At 44.7% G+C, this 15613-nt stretch overlaps 1 protein-coding gene across 1 annotated transcript in view; it reads left to right on the forward strand.

Moving 5' to 3' along the window:
- Window positions 1-15385, forward strand: part of ATP8A2 (ATPase phospholipid transporting 8A2) — a 1954943-nt gene extending 1939558 nt beyond the window's left edge. The window contains exon 37 of the mRNA XM_069202231.1: window positions 14734-15385. Coding sequence (XP_069058332.1) covers window positions 14734-14828 — 95 coding nt within the window. The 3' untranslated portion in view covers window positions 14829-15385. The remainder of the gene's footprint in view (window positions 1-14733) is intronic.
- Window positions 15386-15613: the final 228 nt, after the last annotated feature.

A 15613-nucleotide genomic window follows, 5' to 3' on the forward strand; every position in this document is an offset into this window, starting at 1 on the left:
TTGACCGCCAGAACCTTGCTGGCGGGAACGGGTGTCGCGGGGCCCGGCACTGCAGGGGCCCCCTAACAGGGCCCCACAAAGATTTTCAGTGTCTGCATAGCAGACACTGAAAATCGCGACGGGTGCAACTGCACCCGTCGCACCCTTTCCACTCCGCCGGTTTCATTCGGAGCCGGCATCCTCGTGGAAGGGGGTTTCCCGCTGGGCGGGCGGGCGGCCTTCTGGCGGTCGCCCACCGGCCCAGCGGGAAACTCAGAATTACCGCGGCGGTCTTTTGACCGCGCTGCGGTATTCTGTCGGGGGAACTTTGGCGGGCGGCCTCCGCCGCCCGCCGAAGTCAGAATGACCCCCTTGGTCTTGCCCTACAACTTTCAATCAGTCAGACGGCTAACGATCTGACCTTCAAGAAAAGCAGGTGCTCAAATAAAGATATGTCAATCAAAAATGTGAAGTGAGGAAAATATGTAAAGGAAAAGAGCAGCAAAAGCTGTTCTAAATTTAATTTGGCTGTGATTAAAATAACTACTCATTGCACTCGCTCAACAAGGCAACGACTGCATGCACTTACGTCACAGAATGCCGAACACACTCTGTCATGATGAGAAGCAATGAAGAAAAGGCACATACCAGGCGGAGAAAAGGTGGAAAAGAAAGTTGTGTAGTTTGCTTGAGTATTCTGCAAAGTCCAGATGCTGAAGGAAAAAGTGGAGCAATCATCTCCTTGGCTGCCAAGCCCTACAGTCCTCTCTAGCCTTTTTTGGAATTCTCAAAAGTCTGGGCACACTGAAAAAGCATTTTCTCTTGCTATTAGCAAGAGTACATGTTTCCAGAGTGAAAAGCTACCTATTTGCAAATTGTTTGTCGGTGCACGTATATTTCAGAGGTTGTGGGCGTTCACCGTGGACATCCACAAACCGAAACTCGCTCTACATTTGGGCACACAGAAATTCCACCATGCTGCTCAAATTTCCAGGGGAGCCAAGCCAATTTGTGGTTAAAAATCCCATCATTATTTAAATATAGATTTTGATAAAATTAGCACCAAAAAAGTGTTCGTAGCCTACCCTTTCTTAGGTAACAAGGTAATGTTCAAAACACTATTATTAATATTAACCGCTTGCTATGCATGTGTTTGTGAGTTAAGGACTAGAAAACGTTTTGGCATCATCACTCTAATTCTCAAAACAGTGCAATTAACTAAAATCTTGTGAAACAACGTAAACTCATCTGGTATCGAGTAAAAGTATATTAAGTAAAATGTATTGTTTTAAAATCAAATCCTATTAGTTAAAATACACTCCTACGAAATAAAGTAATTTTTTTGTGCCATCAAATTAAATTTTGCAAGGTGAAGGCCTGAGACTAAGTTCAGATAGGTAAGGTAGTCTTCTATACTATGAGGCCGGTTAATGAGCTAGTAAACTAAAAGTTTTGGCTTTGCAAACTGTCCCTTATTTTAAAAGGTTTGCACAGGAAGTGATTTTAAAAGCCTGTTTTCATAAAAAGCTGCCTACTGTTAAAGTTCCTTATCTGGGAATCCAATTTAAACTGTTAATGGATCTTCCCTCGATTAACTTGAAAAAACACGAAGAAAATGTCTGTTTTCCCTCTGCGGCAGGCAGCTGTATCTCTTGGAGGTGCCGTCCATCACCTCCCTGCAAGATCTGTTCAACACGATAATGTCGAAGGCTTTTGCATACTTGACAGTGGTGATTTTTCTTCTGAAACAAATGAGCGGGAAGGTTTACATGACCTTTGTTTAACATATAAACACACAGCCTTCTAAAATTGAGACAGCATTCTGATCTGAAAATCCCCAAATGTCAAACAAAACAATCTGCGTTAAACTTCAGGCTACCGTAGGTGGCCTGCGAAAAGTCACGGGATTATAAAATGCCATGTTTTACTTGGCTGGGGCATTTCTGCGGCCATTTTGTAACAAATCCGAACAAGTTCAGAGAAGAGGCTTCAATTGTGTGTCTGCCAATGTTTTAATGGCTCTGTGCTGGCACAGAATGTGCACCTTGTTATACTTGTGCTTTCTTCTGTGGAGGTGGGTCCCTGTTTTTTGGCATGAAAAGATCTCTAAAAAGTTTCGCTTGTAAGAATAAACATTATTAGATCAGTAAACAAATGAGCTTAATGCCTGTTATAATTCGTTTACAAGTTTGTAGTCCCATGTTGTTAGACTCTGCTCTTGGCCTCTCGCTCTCCTGGGCAAATACATACAAAAGAAACCTTGGCAAAAGCAATGGTTTGTGTACCTGTACAGTGAACAATGGTTTTTACTGAAGCCAGCAAAGGAGCGAGTGTCCCTCAAATACATTGAAAATGTTCAGCAGGGCAGCATCAGTTCAATTTTCACTAACAGGGAATTCATCTTTGCGTGAAACGCTTTTTTCTTAGGCAGCAGTGCTTGCAAAAGTGGCTATTTTTAAACTAAATATATAAAACAGGATTCTGAAGTGCAGGTAACCCTAACGAGACATACCTGCTATAAGCTTCCTCTCCGAAGGAGGCTATGTTTAAATAATGTGCACCTCTGCTCTGATTCCTGTCTGCTAGGAGCACTTCGGATATGCAGGAGTGGGGTTTGGGGGAGCACTAGGCACCAACATGCTAGCTTGGTGCTCACAAGATGCCACCCGGTATGAGCTGCATGAGAATGCAGCAGGATCTGGGAAATTCCAGGGGAGCAGAAGGTAATCTGGTGGCTCAAGAGACTAGGGATCGATGCCACTATAACCTGGCCACTCTCATTAGGACCTAAGCACCTCAAAATCTGTGTATGTATGATATGCATATTTGTAGAGCGGAGTCTCACCCAGGAGAGTAGCATGGCACTGAGCACGTGCGCGTTTAGCCAAACCTAGGGCCTATTGAGACTACTTGAAAAGACAGGTCATCAGCGTCTTGTGAGATTCAAGAAGTGAGGTGCAGGCTTTTATGGGTAAGTGCAGGAGGTTCCACACTAAAGAAGCAATGTAGGAGAAGCCTTGAAACATCAGTATGCGTGGGATGGGTACAAATAGGAGTCCGGACGAGTGGAGGTGTCTGGAAGGTCTGTTGATTTATGTTGGGCCAGTTCCTTGAAAGTGTGGGTGAGGAGTGTGAATTGTGCTCTCATTTGTATGAAAGGTCAGTGGAGCCCCTTCAGGTGTGGTGTGATGTCAGTGTGGTGTAGGAGTTTTGCAGTGAATCGTAAGTGTTGACTCATCTGCAGCCTTCTGGTGAGTTTTTTGATGACCTTGGCATAGAGGGTGCCCCTGTAGTCCAGCTTGCTTGTGACATCCGCATGCATGACTGTTTTCTGGATGTTAACTGGGAACCATGTAAAAATCTTCCTGAACACCTTTATGGATGGATGCATGAGGCGGTGACAGAGTTACCTTGTGCAGTTATGCTGAGATCTTGGTGTGGGTGGCGCGGCTGGGTGTCGGTCCTAACTCTGTTGGCCACCAAGTTGGCGCGGCTGGGTGTCGGTCCTAACTCTGTTGGCCACCAGGTTGAGTCCCACAGTGAGGTGCTCTTCCCAAAGGTCATGAGTTCAGTCTTATTGGTGTTCAGCTTCAGAAACTTGATCTTCATCCAGTGGAGGATTTCATTAATGTAGGCACTGAACTTGAGCCAGGGACTGGGCATTTTGTCCATGAGGAATAGAATGAGTTGCTTGTTATCAGCGTAGAAGAGGATGTTGGTGTTGTGAAAGTGGGCGATGCTAGCTGAAGGAGTTATGTATGTGTTGAAGAGGGTCGCTCTTAGGAAGGATCCTTGCAGCACTCCGCAGATGCGGGCATCTGAGGTGTACAGTGCCAGGCTGACTGACTTGGTCCTTTCAGTGTAGAGTCCATCCCCACACAGGGAATCCTTCACTGGATGCCAAAGGTGTTTACAAGCCCTACAAACAATGGATGGGAGAGTGGAATGCATCCATAGGCATGATGCCTGCCACCACAAAAAAGACGTACACATGGCCTGTGCCTCCCACACTCTCTCACCCCCGCTCACATTTTCAAGGACGTCATCATCTCCTTACTATACCAGTCCTGAGATAGTGCTTTGTTTCTGTCGGAGATGCCAGCAACAGTAGCTGGGAGTATATTTGTAGAACTTTTTTTGCTGGAAAAATGAACTTGTTCCAACATGGCTGTCATATTTCTTCACATAAAGCACTGATTTGCATAAAACAGCATTAAGGAACCTTGTTTACTGCAAAGTGTGCTAAGAGCACCCTCGGTGTGGAATGTGATATGATCGCATCTGTTAGTTCCTACTCTTGACCCCATTTTCTTCCAATACCAGGCAATAGTTGTCCAAAGTAATGTATGTGCTGCAATACTGAAATCTAGAATGTAAGAATACATTTAAAAATGGGGATTATGTAGTGCTGGCACTGACTGAGGAAGATAATTAAACCATTTGACCAACATCACTAACTGCAGTTTTAAGTTCTCATTTTATCAGAGAATAACTACTTTCACTCAGCAGCGGCCACCGATAATAAAACAATATATTTTTTTTAACGTACCTGTCCCGCCACCAGCCGCCACGTTCCTCTTCTCTCCTGTTGGTGTCCCAGCAGTCCTTGGGACACCAGAACAGGCTCCTCATGCAATGCTGGCGCTGCTCTCATGCTATACTTACCATGAGAGTAGCTCCAAGATTGGTCTGAGCGGCTTGGCCTGCTGCTCAGACAGTGCAGTGGAATCTGTGTAGTTTTTCCAACCCGGCTGTGCAACAATGTGGCAGTGTATCATATTTTATCTTATTGTTTATTATTTATAAAGCCCAACATTTACTAGAAGGTAAATTGATGCAAAGAAGCCATATCTGGAAATACCGAGAGACCAATAAACATTTAGATGTTGAACCTCTATTATACTGGAGATACAGGTTTTCAAACGTTTTCTAAAGTTCAACAGAACTGGTTCATCTCGTAATTTAGTAGGCAGTCTGTTCCAGAGCTTTGCTGTAGCAACTCAAAAAACTCTGGCACAGCCGAATTAAGCAACAGACAGCAAACATGACTTTTCGGATCTGAGGTACAATGGTTTTGTACAATGATTCAGGCGTAGATCATAAAGATGATACATGATGGTCTGTGTCAAATACTGAGGAATTAGACCTGCAGCAAAGTATTAGAGTGGATCGGGTGCAACACATAGAATACCTTGTCTGAAGCAGGTTGGATATCCACTTCGTTCTTGTATTTTTTGGAATGATTTCCTGGATATCACGTTAAAGGTCCGTTCTCAAAATGTGGAAAAGCTATGCTACATATAGTAGAATACAATTCCCTGATTTGGAGATGTCTATGGTTATCTGGCACCCTTTACTGTGGACGTAAGTTTTTCCCCAGTACTAATGTATGACTGTGACCTAAGGAAGCATTTCCAGAAGTCTCCAGGTAATGGGGCTGGGTTCTCCAATTTCCGGCTTTCCTTACAATTTCCTCATGTATTAGCACATTTTTCTAGTTCCTTGAAATTGAACCACCTTTCAGTTTCTATTGTGCACTCATTTGTTTAACTAAAAAACAGGAAAAACCCAGGTTGGACAAAAAGTGTCCTGGTGACATGGAGACATCTAGTAACCCTCAAATTCCTACCCTAAGTGGTTGGGATTGGTGGAAACTTCTCAATCCATCCATTTACTATGCCTCACCCTGCAACAGGGTAGTAGCTATTGTGGTGACATGCACAGACAATTTTGCAACTAAAGCTCCTGGCTCCTGATCTGTGTTTATGGTGTTCATTTTCTTTGGGAACCTGGCCATGGCACCACCCATTTCACAACTCAAACTGAAAGCGGGGGAAACTCAGTAGGACTCAGCAGCCTGCCATGCAGCATCTTGCAGCATCAGCAACCTTAGAGTAGCAGGAAGCAGAATCAGGAACACTTGATACTTCCCCCACAGTGATCCACCTCACAACCTTAAAAGGAAGTCCTCCTGCATACAGCTATTGAAGGTTGTTGGGGGGCTGATGTTGGTGAAATAAGCAAGAACTAAACAAAGGATACCACCAGTATGTTATTATGGTGTTGGGTTGATGGTAAACAGTGGAGATGTTTTGGGGGAAACGTTGCTGCTTCTGGGTGCCAAAGCAGACATTATTGAGTCAAAGCCAGAGAACAACATATTTGCTCTGATCTTGGTCATATCCCCTTGCTGGAGTTAACAAAGACACCCAAGTGTTTTTTTCTTGCATTCTTCCCCTTTAGTGTTTCTTAGGTCTATGGATAGAAAAGATGAGGCTTTCAGCAACATAATGGAGAGTTCTAAGTGCGAGAAACATAGAAATGGATAATGGGAAATAAGCACCTTGGACATCATGCCTACTCCATTGTCTTGCTGTTCCTAAATCACCACCATACATGGTTCTAATGTATATCTGCACTGTTAGTACACTTATTGCCAGGTATTTCCTTTGGCACTTATTTGTTTACTGTTTTTTTTTTCTCTCCTGGTTATCTGAAAGACAGTCAGATTATTCACTGGTTCCATGGAATATACATTTAATAATATTACCCTTAACCCTATATATGCTGTATTCTTAAAATGTAGAGATGTGGGACAATACAGAGAAAATGGAATCCAGGATATGAGCCTTTTAGAAAAGGCTACTGACCTGGAAAGACATGACTTAAACGTGAACTCTAGTGAAACGCTGTCACTGATAGGGTTCGGGCTATTCTAGAAGAATACATTTTTGTGCTCTTCTCTGGTCAGTGGGGGCAAGAGCAACAGAGAGGTAGTGCATTGAGTCAGCTGTCTTCTACATGTACTACTTCTATGTATACACTGCCTTTTAAGAGGGTGAGGCCACAGTACTAAGATGCAGAGACACAAAATGTATTCGCATAGTGATGTTCCTGGAAGAAGAAAGTCTTTCAAAGGATAACAGATAAATAAAGCATGTCTAGGAAACATACGGTACTGGCCAGAGAAGAGTGATGTATGATCAAAACATCATATCTTTGAGAAGAACCAACAGTAATTTCTTGTTGGGGCTTTTGTTCAAGAAAGTCTCCTTTTTGGCTCCAGTGGTTAAAGCACCAGCCTGAGTTGGTAAGGATATCCTTGGGTGTGAGGTGAACGGCTGTCCTTTGCCCACGGATGTTGATAAACCAAAATGGTTATGGCATCAGACGTGACATAATGCACTATTCGACCCTCCAAAAGCATCGCAAGATTAATCCCTTAAACCCTCAATAGTGACCTATCTGCTTCTGAGGAGCTAGTAGAATATCAGGGAGTGGAAACCCTTATTTTCTGCTCCTGCCTTCTTGATCCCTGAAATCAGAAGTAGCAGGAAATTGCAGAGAGTAACCAATGCAGGCTGGTGGTAGTTGTTGCCAGCTCTGGCTACTTGCTAACTGATGTCTATGCCCTAGAACCTCATTGCCAAGACATTTGCCTGTGTGCTCAGACTCCCGAGAAATCTTGACAAACACAGCCTCCCTAGCCAGCTCACTGCAGGTGTGGGGAAACAGCCATTACAATGCGGCTGTTTCCCTGACCAGCCTTTGCCACGCATGCGTTACAACGCATGCGTCATTACCACAAATACCCTTTACCACGCATACTATTACAATGAATAATCTTGTAATGGTATGCCTGGTAAGGACTGTGGGGCAGATTTAAGAGCCCCTAGAGCCACCTTGGTGCCGCTATAGTGTCATTTTTGTTACGCCAAGGCGGTGCTAAAGTGACAGTTTCCCCACACCCTATTACAAAGTGGCGCAATGCATGCATTGCGCCACTTTGTAATCCCTTGCACCACATTACGCCTGTGCCAGGCATAATGTATGCAAGGGGGTGCGTTCCCCCATTAGGGGGGGCCGAAAAAATGGCATAAGAAAATCTAAAAGATTTCCTTGCGCCATTTTTTTTCACCACTTTTAACACCTGCTCAGAGCAGGCGTTAAGGGGGCATACCATTATCTATAATAATGGGCCCCTATGCACTGTGCAAGAGTAGCGTCAAATTGTTGGCACTACCCCTGCAAAGTACATCAATAGCGTAAAAAAATAAAATAAGCTATTGCCCCCTAGCCTGCGCCATGGTGTGCCGTATTTTAAATACTCAACACAGATGGTGGCGGAAGGGGGGCGCTAAAGGGTGCAAGGAAAGTGGCGCAGCGCTGGGTTCAGCACCCCTTTTCTTAAATCAGGCCCCAAGCTCCTGCACTTCTTTGATCAGAAAGGTACTGCTCGGGAGAGGATGGATACGTTTAACGGCGAGTACTGGCACTGTCGGTGCTCTGTTACAGTGAGTACCTGCAGCTTGAAATGTCGCTTACAAGCACTGCGTATATTGCATAGTCAGTACACACCCAGTTACTTACAGAACACTTTATGGAAAGTATTTAGCATGTCTATAAGTGATCTGAGTATCTGGCAGATAAGGGAGCTCCGGCAACGTGGAATAAGATGTTTGCCTGGAATCCCAGGTGATGGGGTGAGCGAGGTTACAACTGGAGGTAAAGTTGGCAGTTCAGCCAGTGGGGCGCATCCCCGCCTTGTGCAGGTCATACCAACAGAGACACTCACTCCTGTCTAGAGATTCACACCTGAAGAAAGCCCACCTTTCCCCTGGGCATGCTCTAACCACCCACCAGGCCTTTTGTCCTCTCGCTCCTGCGCCACGTCACAGGCTGGCAGCCGCTCACAGTGAGCAGAAGCAGATGTTTGCGCATGTCACTCCAGCCCTGACTGATGAGGAGCCAGGAGATAAAGCTGTCTCCTGGAAGCTGTCACTCCGTTCGCCCATGGTGCGAAATATCCGTTTAAAATATTTGGAGTGAAATATTATTAATGGGCGCAGAGGTCGAAGAGGAACAGAAAAGCAATGCACCTGCCGACGTCGAGACAGGGCAGCAAGTGAGTATCCAGAAGAGAGGTGCAGATTTTAGGAGACAGGATTAAGGCCTAGCACTTTCTGCATTGTTTTCATTTTAGGTTACAGTGTAGATTCATCCACGCGCTTTAGAAGCACGGATGAAATCATTACCCTCTAAGAAGGTATAACGTGCACTTGTAAAATAGAAGGCATGCTTAACTATGAAAAGAAAAATGCCTGAACTGAGAAACTGATTGTAAACAGTAGCCAAGCTCCTTGACTCTAAAAAATAAAAGTGATGGAACTCAGTACCTGAGAGTTCCTACTTCCTTCCAGATGTAGAAGCAGTAGGCCGTAGGCCTACATTTAACAAAGTTTGTGTAAGCCCCCGCAGACCACCACACAACTTAGTGCTGCACATATGGACCTTTATAACTTTAAATAAATGCATGTTGTCTTTTGCGTCGAGTTGCGCAGGTGCCTGTGCTAAGGGTTAGTGGATATGGGCCCATGATGCAGAGTTGATTGGAAACCAGAGACTCCAGTGACAAAACAACCTCATTACCACACATGCAGACCACGAATCCCTACCCGTGATAACTTCTGCATTCAGATCACAATTCCACACCTCTGGGAAGTTCAGCACGCAGACAAGGAATCCCCTCCACGAATTAGTTATGTGTGCAAACTGTGTGCCACCCATCCATAAGTTCACCATGCCTCAATTGAGCCTGACATCTGAACAGGGGCGTAACAAAGGCCCCCGCGATGCGGGGGAGGGCCCTGAGCTCCACGGACCCCCTTCAGCACAGCACTTGGCATGTTCTGGACAACGTGGCCCCCTCCAGTTTCTTCCGCCACTGCCTCTGAGAGGTCTGATGTGGGGTTTCAGTAGCCCTTTGACACAAGCGACCGCCGAGGTAAGCCCTTAGACCCCGCCCCTTCCTGTCCGGCCATCTAAAGTGACAGCAGGTTTATTACTTTTCTTCGTCAATGCCAGAAAAGGCCTCGAATTCTGCGAAAGGAAGCCTGGTAAGCGATGCTTGTAATCAAAGAAGGGGACAGGCATGGGTAACCGCTTGAAGTAAGAGATAACTGGTTCTGCTCGCGCCAGGTGCAACAGGCAGTGCGGTACCGATGGCACAAACTGATACTGAAACCTAAGGGAGGAATCCGACATGTAATCCAAGTATTCCCTACCCCAGCCCCAGTGCCCAACAGCTCGTGCTGAGACGCGAGAGTTCCCCTCTCTCTCAAAACGTTAACAGAGCGCGTTTTCGTGCGAGGTCAGGTTTGCAGTCTCGTGCATGGTGCGGTGCTTGATATACGGTCAATGCATTCCTTTCGGGCCTTGTCTCCTTGTTAGTGCCCATGTGCATCAATTACACACATAAAACTAGGTGCACATAGCACCCGCTGCACCGTATCCCTGGTTGAAGATAAAAGTCAACCTCGAAGAGAGAATAAACCAGCTTCGGCTGCTAGGCATGCTTGTGTGTCACCAGCTGGGTAGGTAGACTTTTCACCAGTGCTTAATTTGTTAATAAAAACGTGCTGGTGCGCAAAGCTCTCCTCTTAAACACCCATTTAACGCCACTCCCTGCACCTTCAGCTCACTCTTGCAGCTTTCTGTTTTCTCCCATTGTGACGCCTTTTCGTTTTTCTCTTCCTCCGTCTGTCCCATATGTGTCTTTTGCTCGCAGTAAATGCTTGAGGCAGAAGAATAAGCCCCAGCCCTCAAAAGTGCCGGTGCTCAGCACCGGAAACAACAAGCACAAATTAAGCACTGTTCTTGCCCCATACTCCCCGAATACATTTTCCGTCAAACATTTTCAGCACGGTACTTGAGGAGTCTCGTTTCCAGCACGGGTGCGCTGATTTGCATTGATGTGAAGTGATGCTAATGTTAGTCCCAATCCTAGAAAAGGTTAAAGAACGATTCTTGTAGTCGTTTTATTTAAAAGTAAACACGAGCTGTGTTCATCACACGCAGCGTGTGACTGAACCGCCCTGGGCAATATGAGAGGGGAACAAATCTTCGTGCACCAGCTGTAATGGCGTAGCAAGGGGGCATGGACCAGGCGACAAGCAATGAAAATGGCCCCCCTCACGGATTAGATAGTAGATTAAACCCGTTACGTGGGTGAAGTGGATATCTAGTGCCCCAGACTCGGTTCCACTGCACCTGCTGCACTATTGACAGCCTTGCTTCTAATCACCATATGTTTGTGTCAAGTTAAGGAAGATACAATGATGTTATTGTATAAGCGAAGTTGCCAGTAGAACATCATGGCCTAATCACAACCTAATGGTACTTGCAGAGTTTCTGCTTGTACTGTATCTGCCGCATGACGTAGTTTTACCAACATTTTGTCAAGCGTGGTACCTGGCGCAGAAAATGATTCTGCAGTTTTCTTGTCAGTTTGCTTTAAAATCTCATAGTCTGCCTTATGCCGTTTATCACCAGGCAGGGAGAGAACTAGTAGCCCTTTAACTAGTAAATGCTACCTTCCTTGAGGGCACTTCTGGGCATAAATATGGCACCTCTGGCACCCAGACCTCAGATCACATCTGGACTGGAGAGAAAAGAGAAGGACTGCCCTGTTGATTCCTGCACCTGGCAAAGAGATGCTGCACCAAAGACTGGACTGCACCTGCTGATCCTTGGGCTAGCAAAGAGAGGACTGTGCTTTGGTGGCTGGCATGTAGAAAAGTCACTCTTGAGCCCCAGGCAGGAAAGGCGAGCTCCAAGAGATAGCAGACTTCCTGTTACAGCACCAGGACCACAAAAGCTGAAACAGCCTGTTCGGCCAGTCAGTTGCCACAACCGTCTGGTCACTACCGACATGGAGCCTGGGTGACCAAGTCCTGATACTCAGAAGTTGCAATCCAGTCTGCCAAATCTGGGACAGTTGTCAGAGTGAAATTTGGTCACCCAAGATGGACACTAACCTTCACCAAAGGGAACCACTGGTTTCGCTGTGACCGGAGACCAGTGGCAACTGGACTTTTGCTGGACCAAAGAGGATTTCGAGGGACATCGCCCCTCTAGTCAGTCACCTAATCCGGACGAGTCCAAGGAGTAGCCCCGCAGCATCAGCAGCATATTATAGCACCTGCTGCATCCTGTATCACTTGCATCAGGTTTACTCCATTGAAGTCTGTGGTGGTTTGCCCATGGTGCCTGGAACTGGACTTGAGACTGCTTTGGTGCAAAGACAACTATCTTACTACTCTGCCTTGGCTTCTTCGTCCTCCCCCTACTTTCCCCTTGTCAAATTTGGTCATCCAGAGTGGGCCATACAACTCTTTAAAAGTTTTGCAAAGTTTCCAAACTTTGCAGGTACCAATCGTTGTTCATTGTTTTGAGTGAAAAACTGAGATTCACATTTTACTTAAACATCTGTATCTGTATCTACAGAACCCTCTGGTGGATTTTGTTCATTTGCTGTCCAAAAATTCATAAAAATAAGATTTATTTTTTATTAATCGGTGTAGCTTTTTTTTTTAGTTGTGTGATTTTCTTATTTCATTGTTTTGGTACTTCTAAATGCTTTACACATGTTTCTTCATTTAAGCCTGACTGCTTGAAGCCACAGCTACCCAGGGTTGAGATAAGGTTTAGCAATCGAGCCTGACTGGACCAAAGTTCATGAGTTTATTCCATGGTGATATCACACAACTCATGCCATATAATACATATATGAGCACGGGTTATGTGAAATTTCAGTGACTAGTCCTCCCTGAGACAAATTAAACAACAAATTAAATGTATATTTTAACTCAAGACCAGTAGTATTTTGTGATCCTTTAGGTAGAGGTAGCAGGCCAATAATACTGACAGAAAATCCATGTGTTCTTTTTTAAAACTTCAGTTATGGTTCACCGAACACAAACTTGAAAAAGTTCTGAAATTCACCAGTTATGGTATGCAATATACAATTAGCACCATCATTCATATCTGCTGCCATGCCCAGTACACTACTATGCCAGTGATAAATGAAAAGGAAGCTTTCTACCAAGAAGAAATCATGGTGATTGGGTACAGCTATGGCCCATGTTGTGCGCTGCATACCATAAATGGAGAATTTCAGGGTTTTTTCAACTTTCTGTCCTGCAACAAATCCCAGCAGATGAACAATCACCAGGGATTTGGCTCAGGCCAGACCGTTGTTATTTATTTTTCTTAAATTTTTCAGGAGGATTTGCTGACCGGGGACCAGGTGCGCAAACCCTAAAAGGAGCCCAGTTATATGAACTTGTTCATGAGACAATGGGAGAAAGTGTTTCCTCCTCCTGTCACTTTTGCAGTTTTTTTTACGGTCCTGGTATCTGAGTTCGAGGAATCCCTTTTCACAAAACGATCACAAGATCCACAAACCTCACAATGGGCAAGATACACAAAGGTTTTAGACCTTTTAAGCCCGCCTATTACCTTTTCAAACACTAATATCTCAAAAACAACTAAACAGGTTTACAACCACACACAGAAAGCATGATGTCTAAATACTATTTATTTGTGTGCCACATTTTGCATTAATCCCTTCAGTGATTTTTTTTACTCACCTTTATCTTTTTCTCCAACATCGAACTATACAGAAATTGTCAAGGCGAACCTTGGCTTTTAGGCAAATTCTGGTGCAGTTCCACCCACTGAATCAAAAGTTATTTATTACCAAATAAAAAAATGCCTGTTAATTGGAAAGTGCAGCTGAACCATAAGTTAGTTTCCTATATTTTTGTACAGATGTAGTGACACATAGCCCTTGAAATGCTGTACATTTCCCCTTCTGTGAGGGATGTGTAATGCTGCACATTTTCCCTGCTGTGGGAGATGTTTAAAGTTTACTCCTTTTAAACTCATTAGAAAGTAATCACCGTATAATCAATTGTACAGTCTAGGAAAGAGGTCCGTTAAATTGCCTATTGCTCTCAAGGTCTGATGAAAAGTGGCGCTGGGGATTGTAACAATGCATTAATGTTCTCGAGGGATGAAAGTGGCTGAAGCATGAATATGACAACATATTTCCTGTAGCAATATCACATCCCTTAACTACTGGACCAGACGTTCTTGCCACTATGCCATTTGGTTTGTGACACACATTTGGTTATCATCTAGAATGCCTTGAAATCAGACTTTCCTTGGTAGATCATGTGTGATCAAGGGGAACACTATGGGGCAGATTTAAAAGGCCCTTTTGCCACCAGAGCATCACTTTTAATGATGCTCCAGTGGCGCTATGTACTGCGCTGTATTGACTAGGTGATGTTAAGTGGCCCCTTCACATGCAGCACTTAGCGTGGAAGGGGCGTGCAATGGGTGTTCCTATGGGCGTGCCACAGCAACACCCATTGCATTTTGACGCTGTCCCAGATTTACGAGTTTTGGTAAACCTGAGACAGCTCCAAAATCTAACGCCACCCCATGGGTGGCGCTAGCATGGCGCAACAAGGAGAAATGCTTTCATTTCTCCTCGGATTTTGCTCTTTCCATGTGTGCTGCATCCTGCAGCACACATGGAAAGAACAAATCACTACTGAAGATTGTTTTTGTGCAGGAAGTGTTCCCTTCCTGCACAAAAACAATCTCCCCCATAGCACAGCCATCCTTGCACCATGGCACAAGAGTGGCTGCATTGGCACTTGGCAGCAAATTTAGCGCAGGGGGTGCGCCGTATTCTATTAAATACAGCACATCCCTTTGTTTTGGAAATGACGGATCCCAGCACTAGCAAATGTGGGGCAGCATCGCGCTCTGTCATTATCTTTTAAATCTGGGCCTGTGTTTTTTTTATTTCTTCTGATCCAGCAGCTCTGCTCTTAATTAACCGTGAATGCATTCTTGAAAACCACTGAGCTGATCCTAACCCTCTTCTTTTTGATGTTTCAGATGGCTATGCATTTTCTCAAGAGGAGCATGGTGTTGTTTCTCAGTCGGAAGTGGTTCGATCCTATGATACGACCAAGCACAGAATCGTAGTATAAGGCGACTGTTCGTCCAGACTGGCACTGAGGAGAACCTGTGACACTTGGACAAATGCACCCTTTGTTCACTTGACTACGGCTGGTAGTAGCAGCCAAAAAAACTGGAAAACTCATTTTTGTGGCCTTTGCCAGCAAGTCTGCTAATGCGCAAGCTCCTCCTGCTAACTTGTTCGCAGTCGGAGGACGCCATCATGCCTCATTCCTCTGCAACAACTGGCTTTCTTTTACCTTGTGACGTTTGAGCTTCGTGAGGGGTTAAATGGGAAAACACCACATTTTAGCACGTTTCAAAACCCCAGTTTCTCTTTTTTAAGACTGGGGTGGGGAGGCAGTGGGTGGTAGACAGCACATCTCATGACCCTTAAAAATCTATGCTGGCTACAATGGCATTGGATCCCTGAAACTCTCTGTTTTTTAATATCTGCAGATTTTATGCATCAGGCTACCTGTATATTTTATTCTGTTATTTATACTATTTATTGGTCTGTTTATTTGGTTACAATTCTAGAATTTGCTAAGTGTACCTGGCTTTAAAAAAAATAAAGACTATTCAGCTATTTGTTGTTTTTTAAGCATGTCTAAGCTTATCAGACTAGACACTCACTTGAAAGAGCAGGTAGCTAATCTAGTATTTTTGCAATAAGTGAGTCAAATGATCATGAATGCATCTCCCTAAAGAACGAATAAACAACATTTGCAAGGACCAGCTTGTTGTATGTCAAGGCGATGCTGGACTATCACCCATGGAGTGAAGAACAGAGGGTGCAAACATGTTCTCTGTGATA

This window comes from Pleurodeles waltl, chromosome 8 (assembly GCF_031143425.1).
Source record: "Pleurodeles waltl isolate 20211129_DDA chromosome 8, aPleWal1.hap1.20221129, whole genome shotgun sequence".
Lineage (NCBI taxonomy): Eukaryota > Metazoa > Chordata > Amphibia > Caudata > Salamandridae > Pleurodeles > Pleurodeles waltl.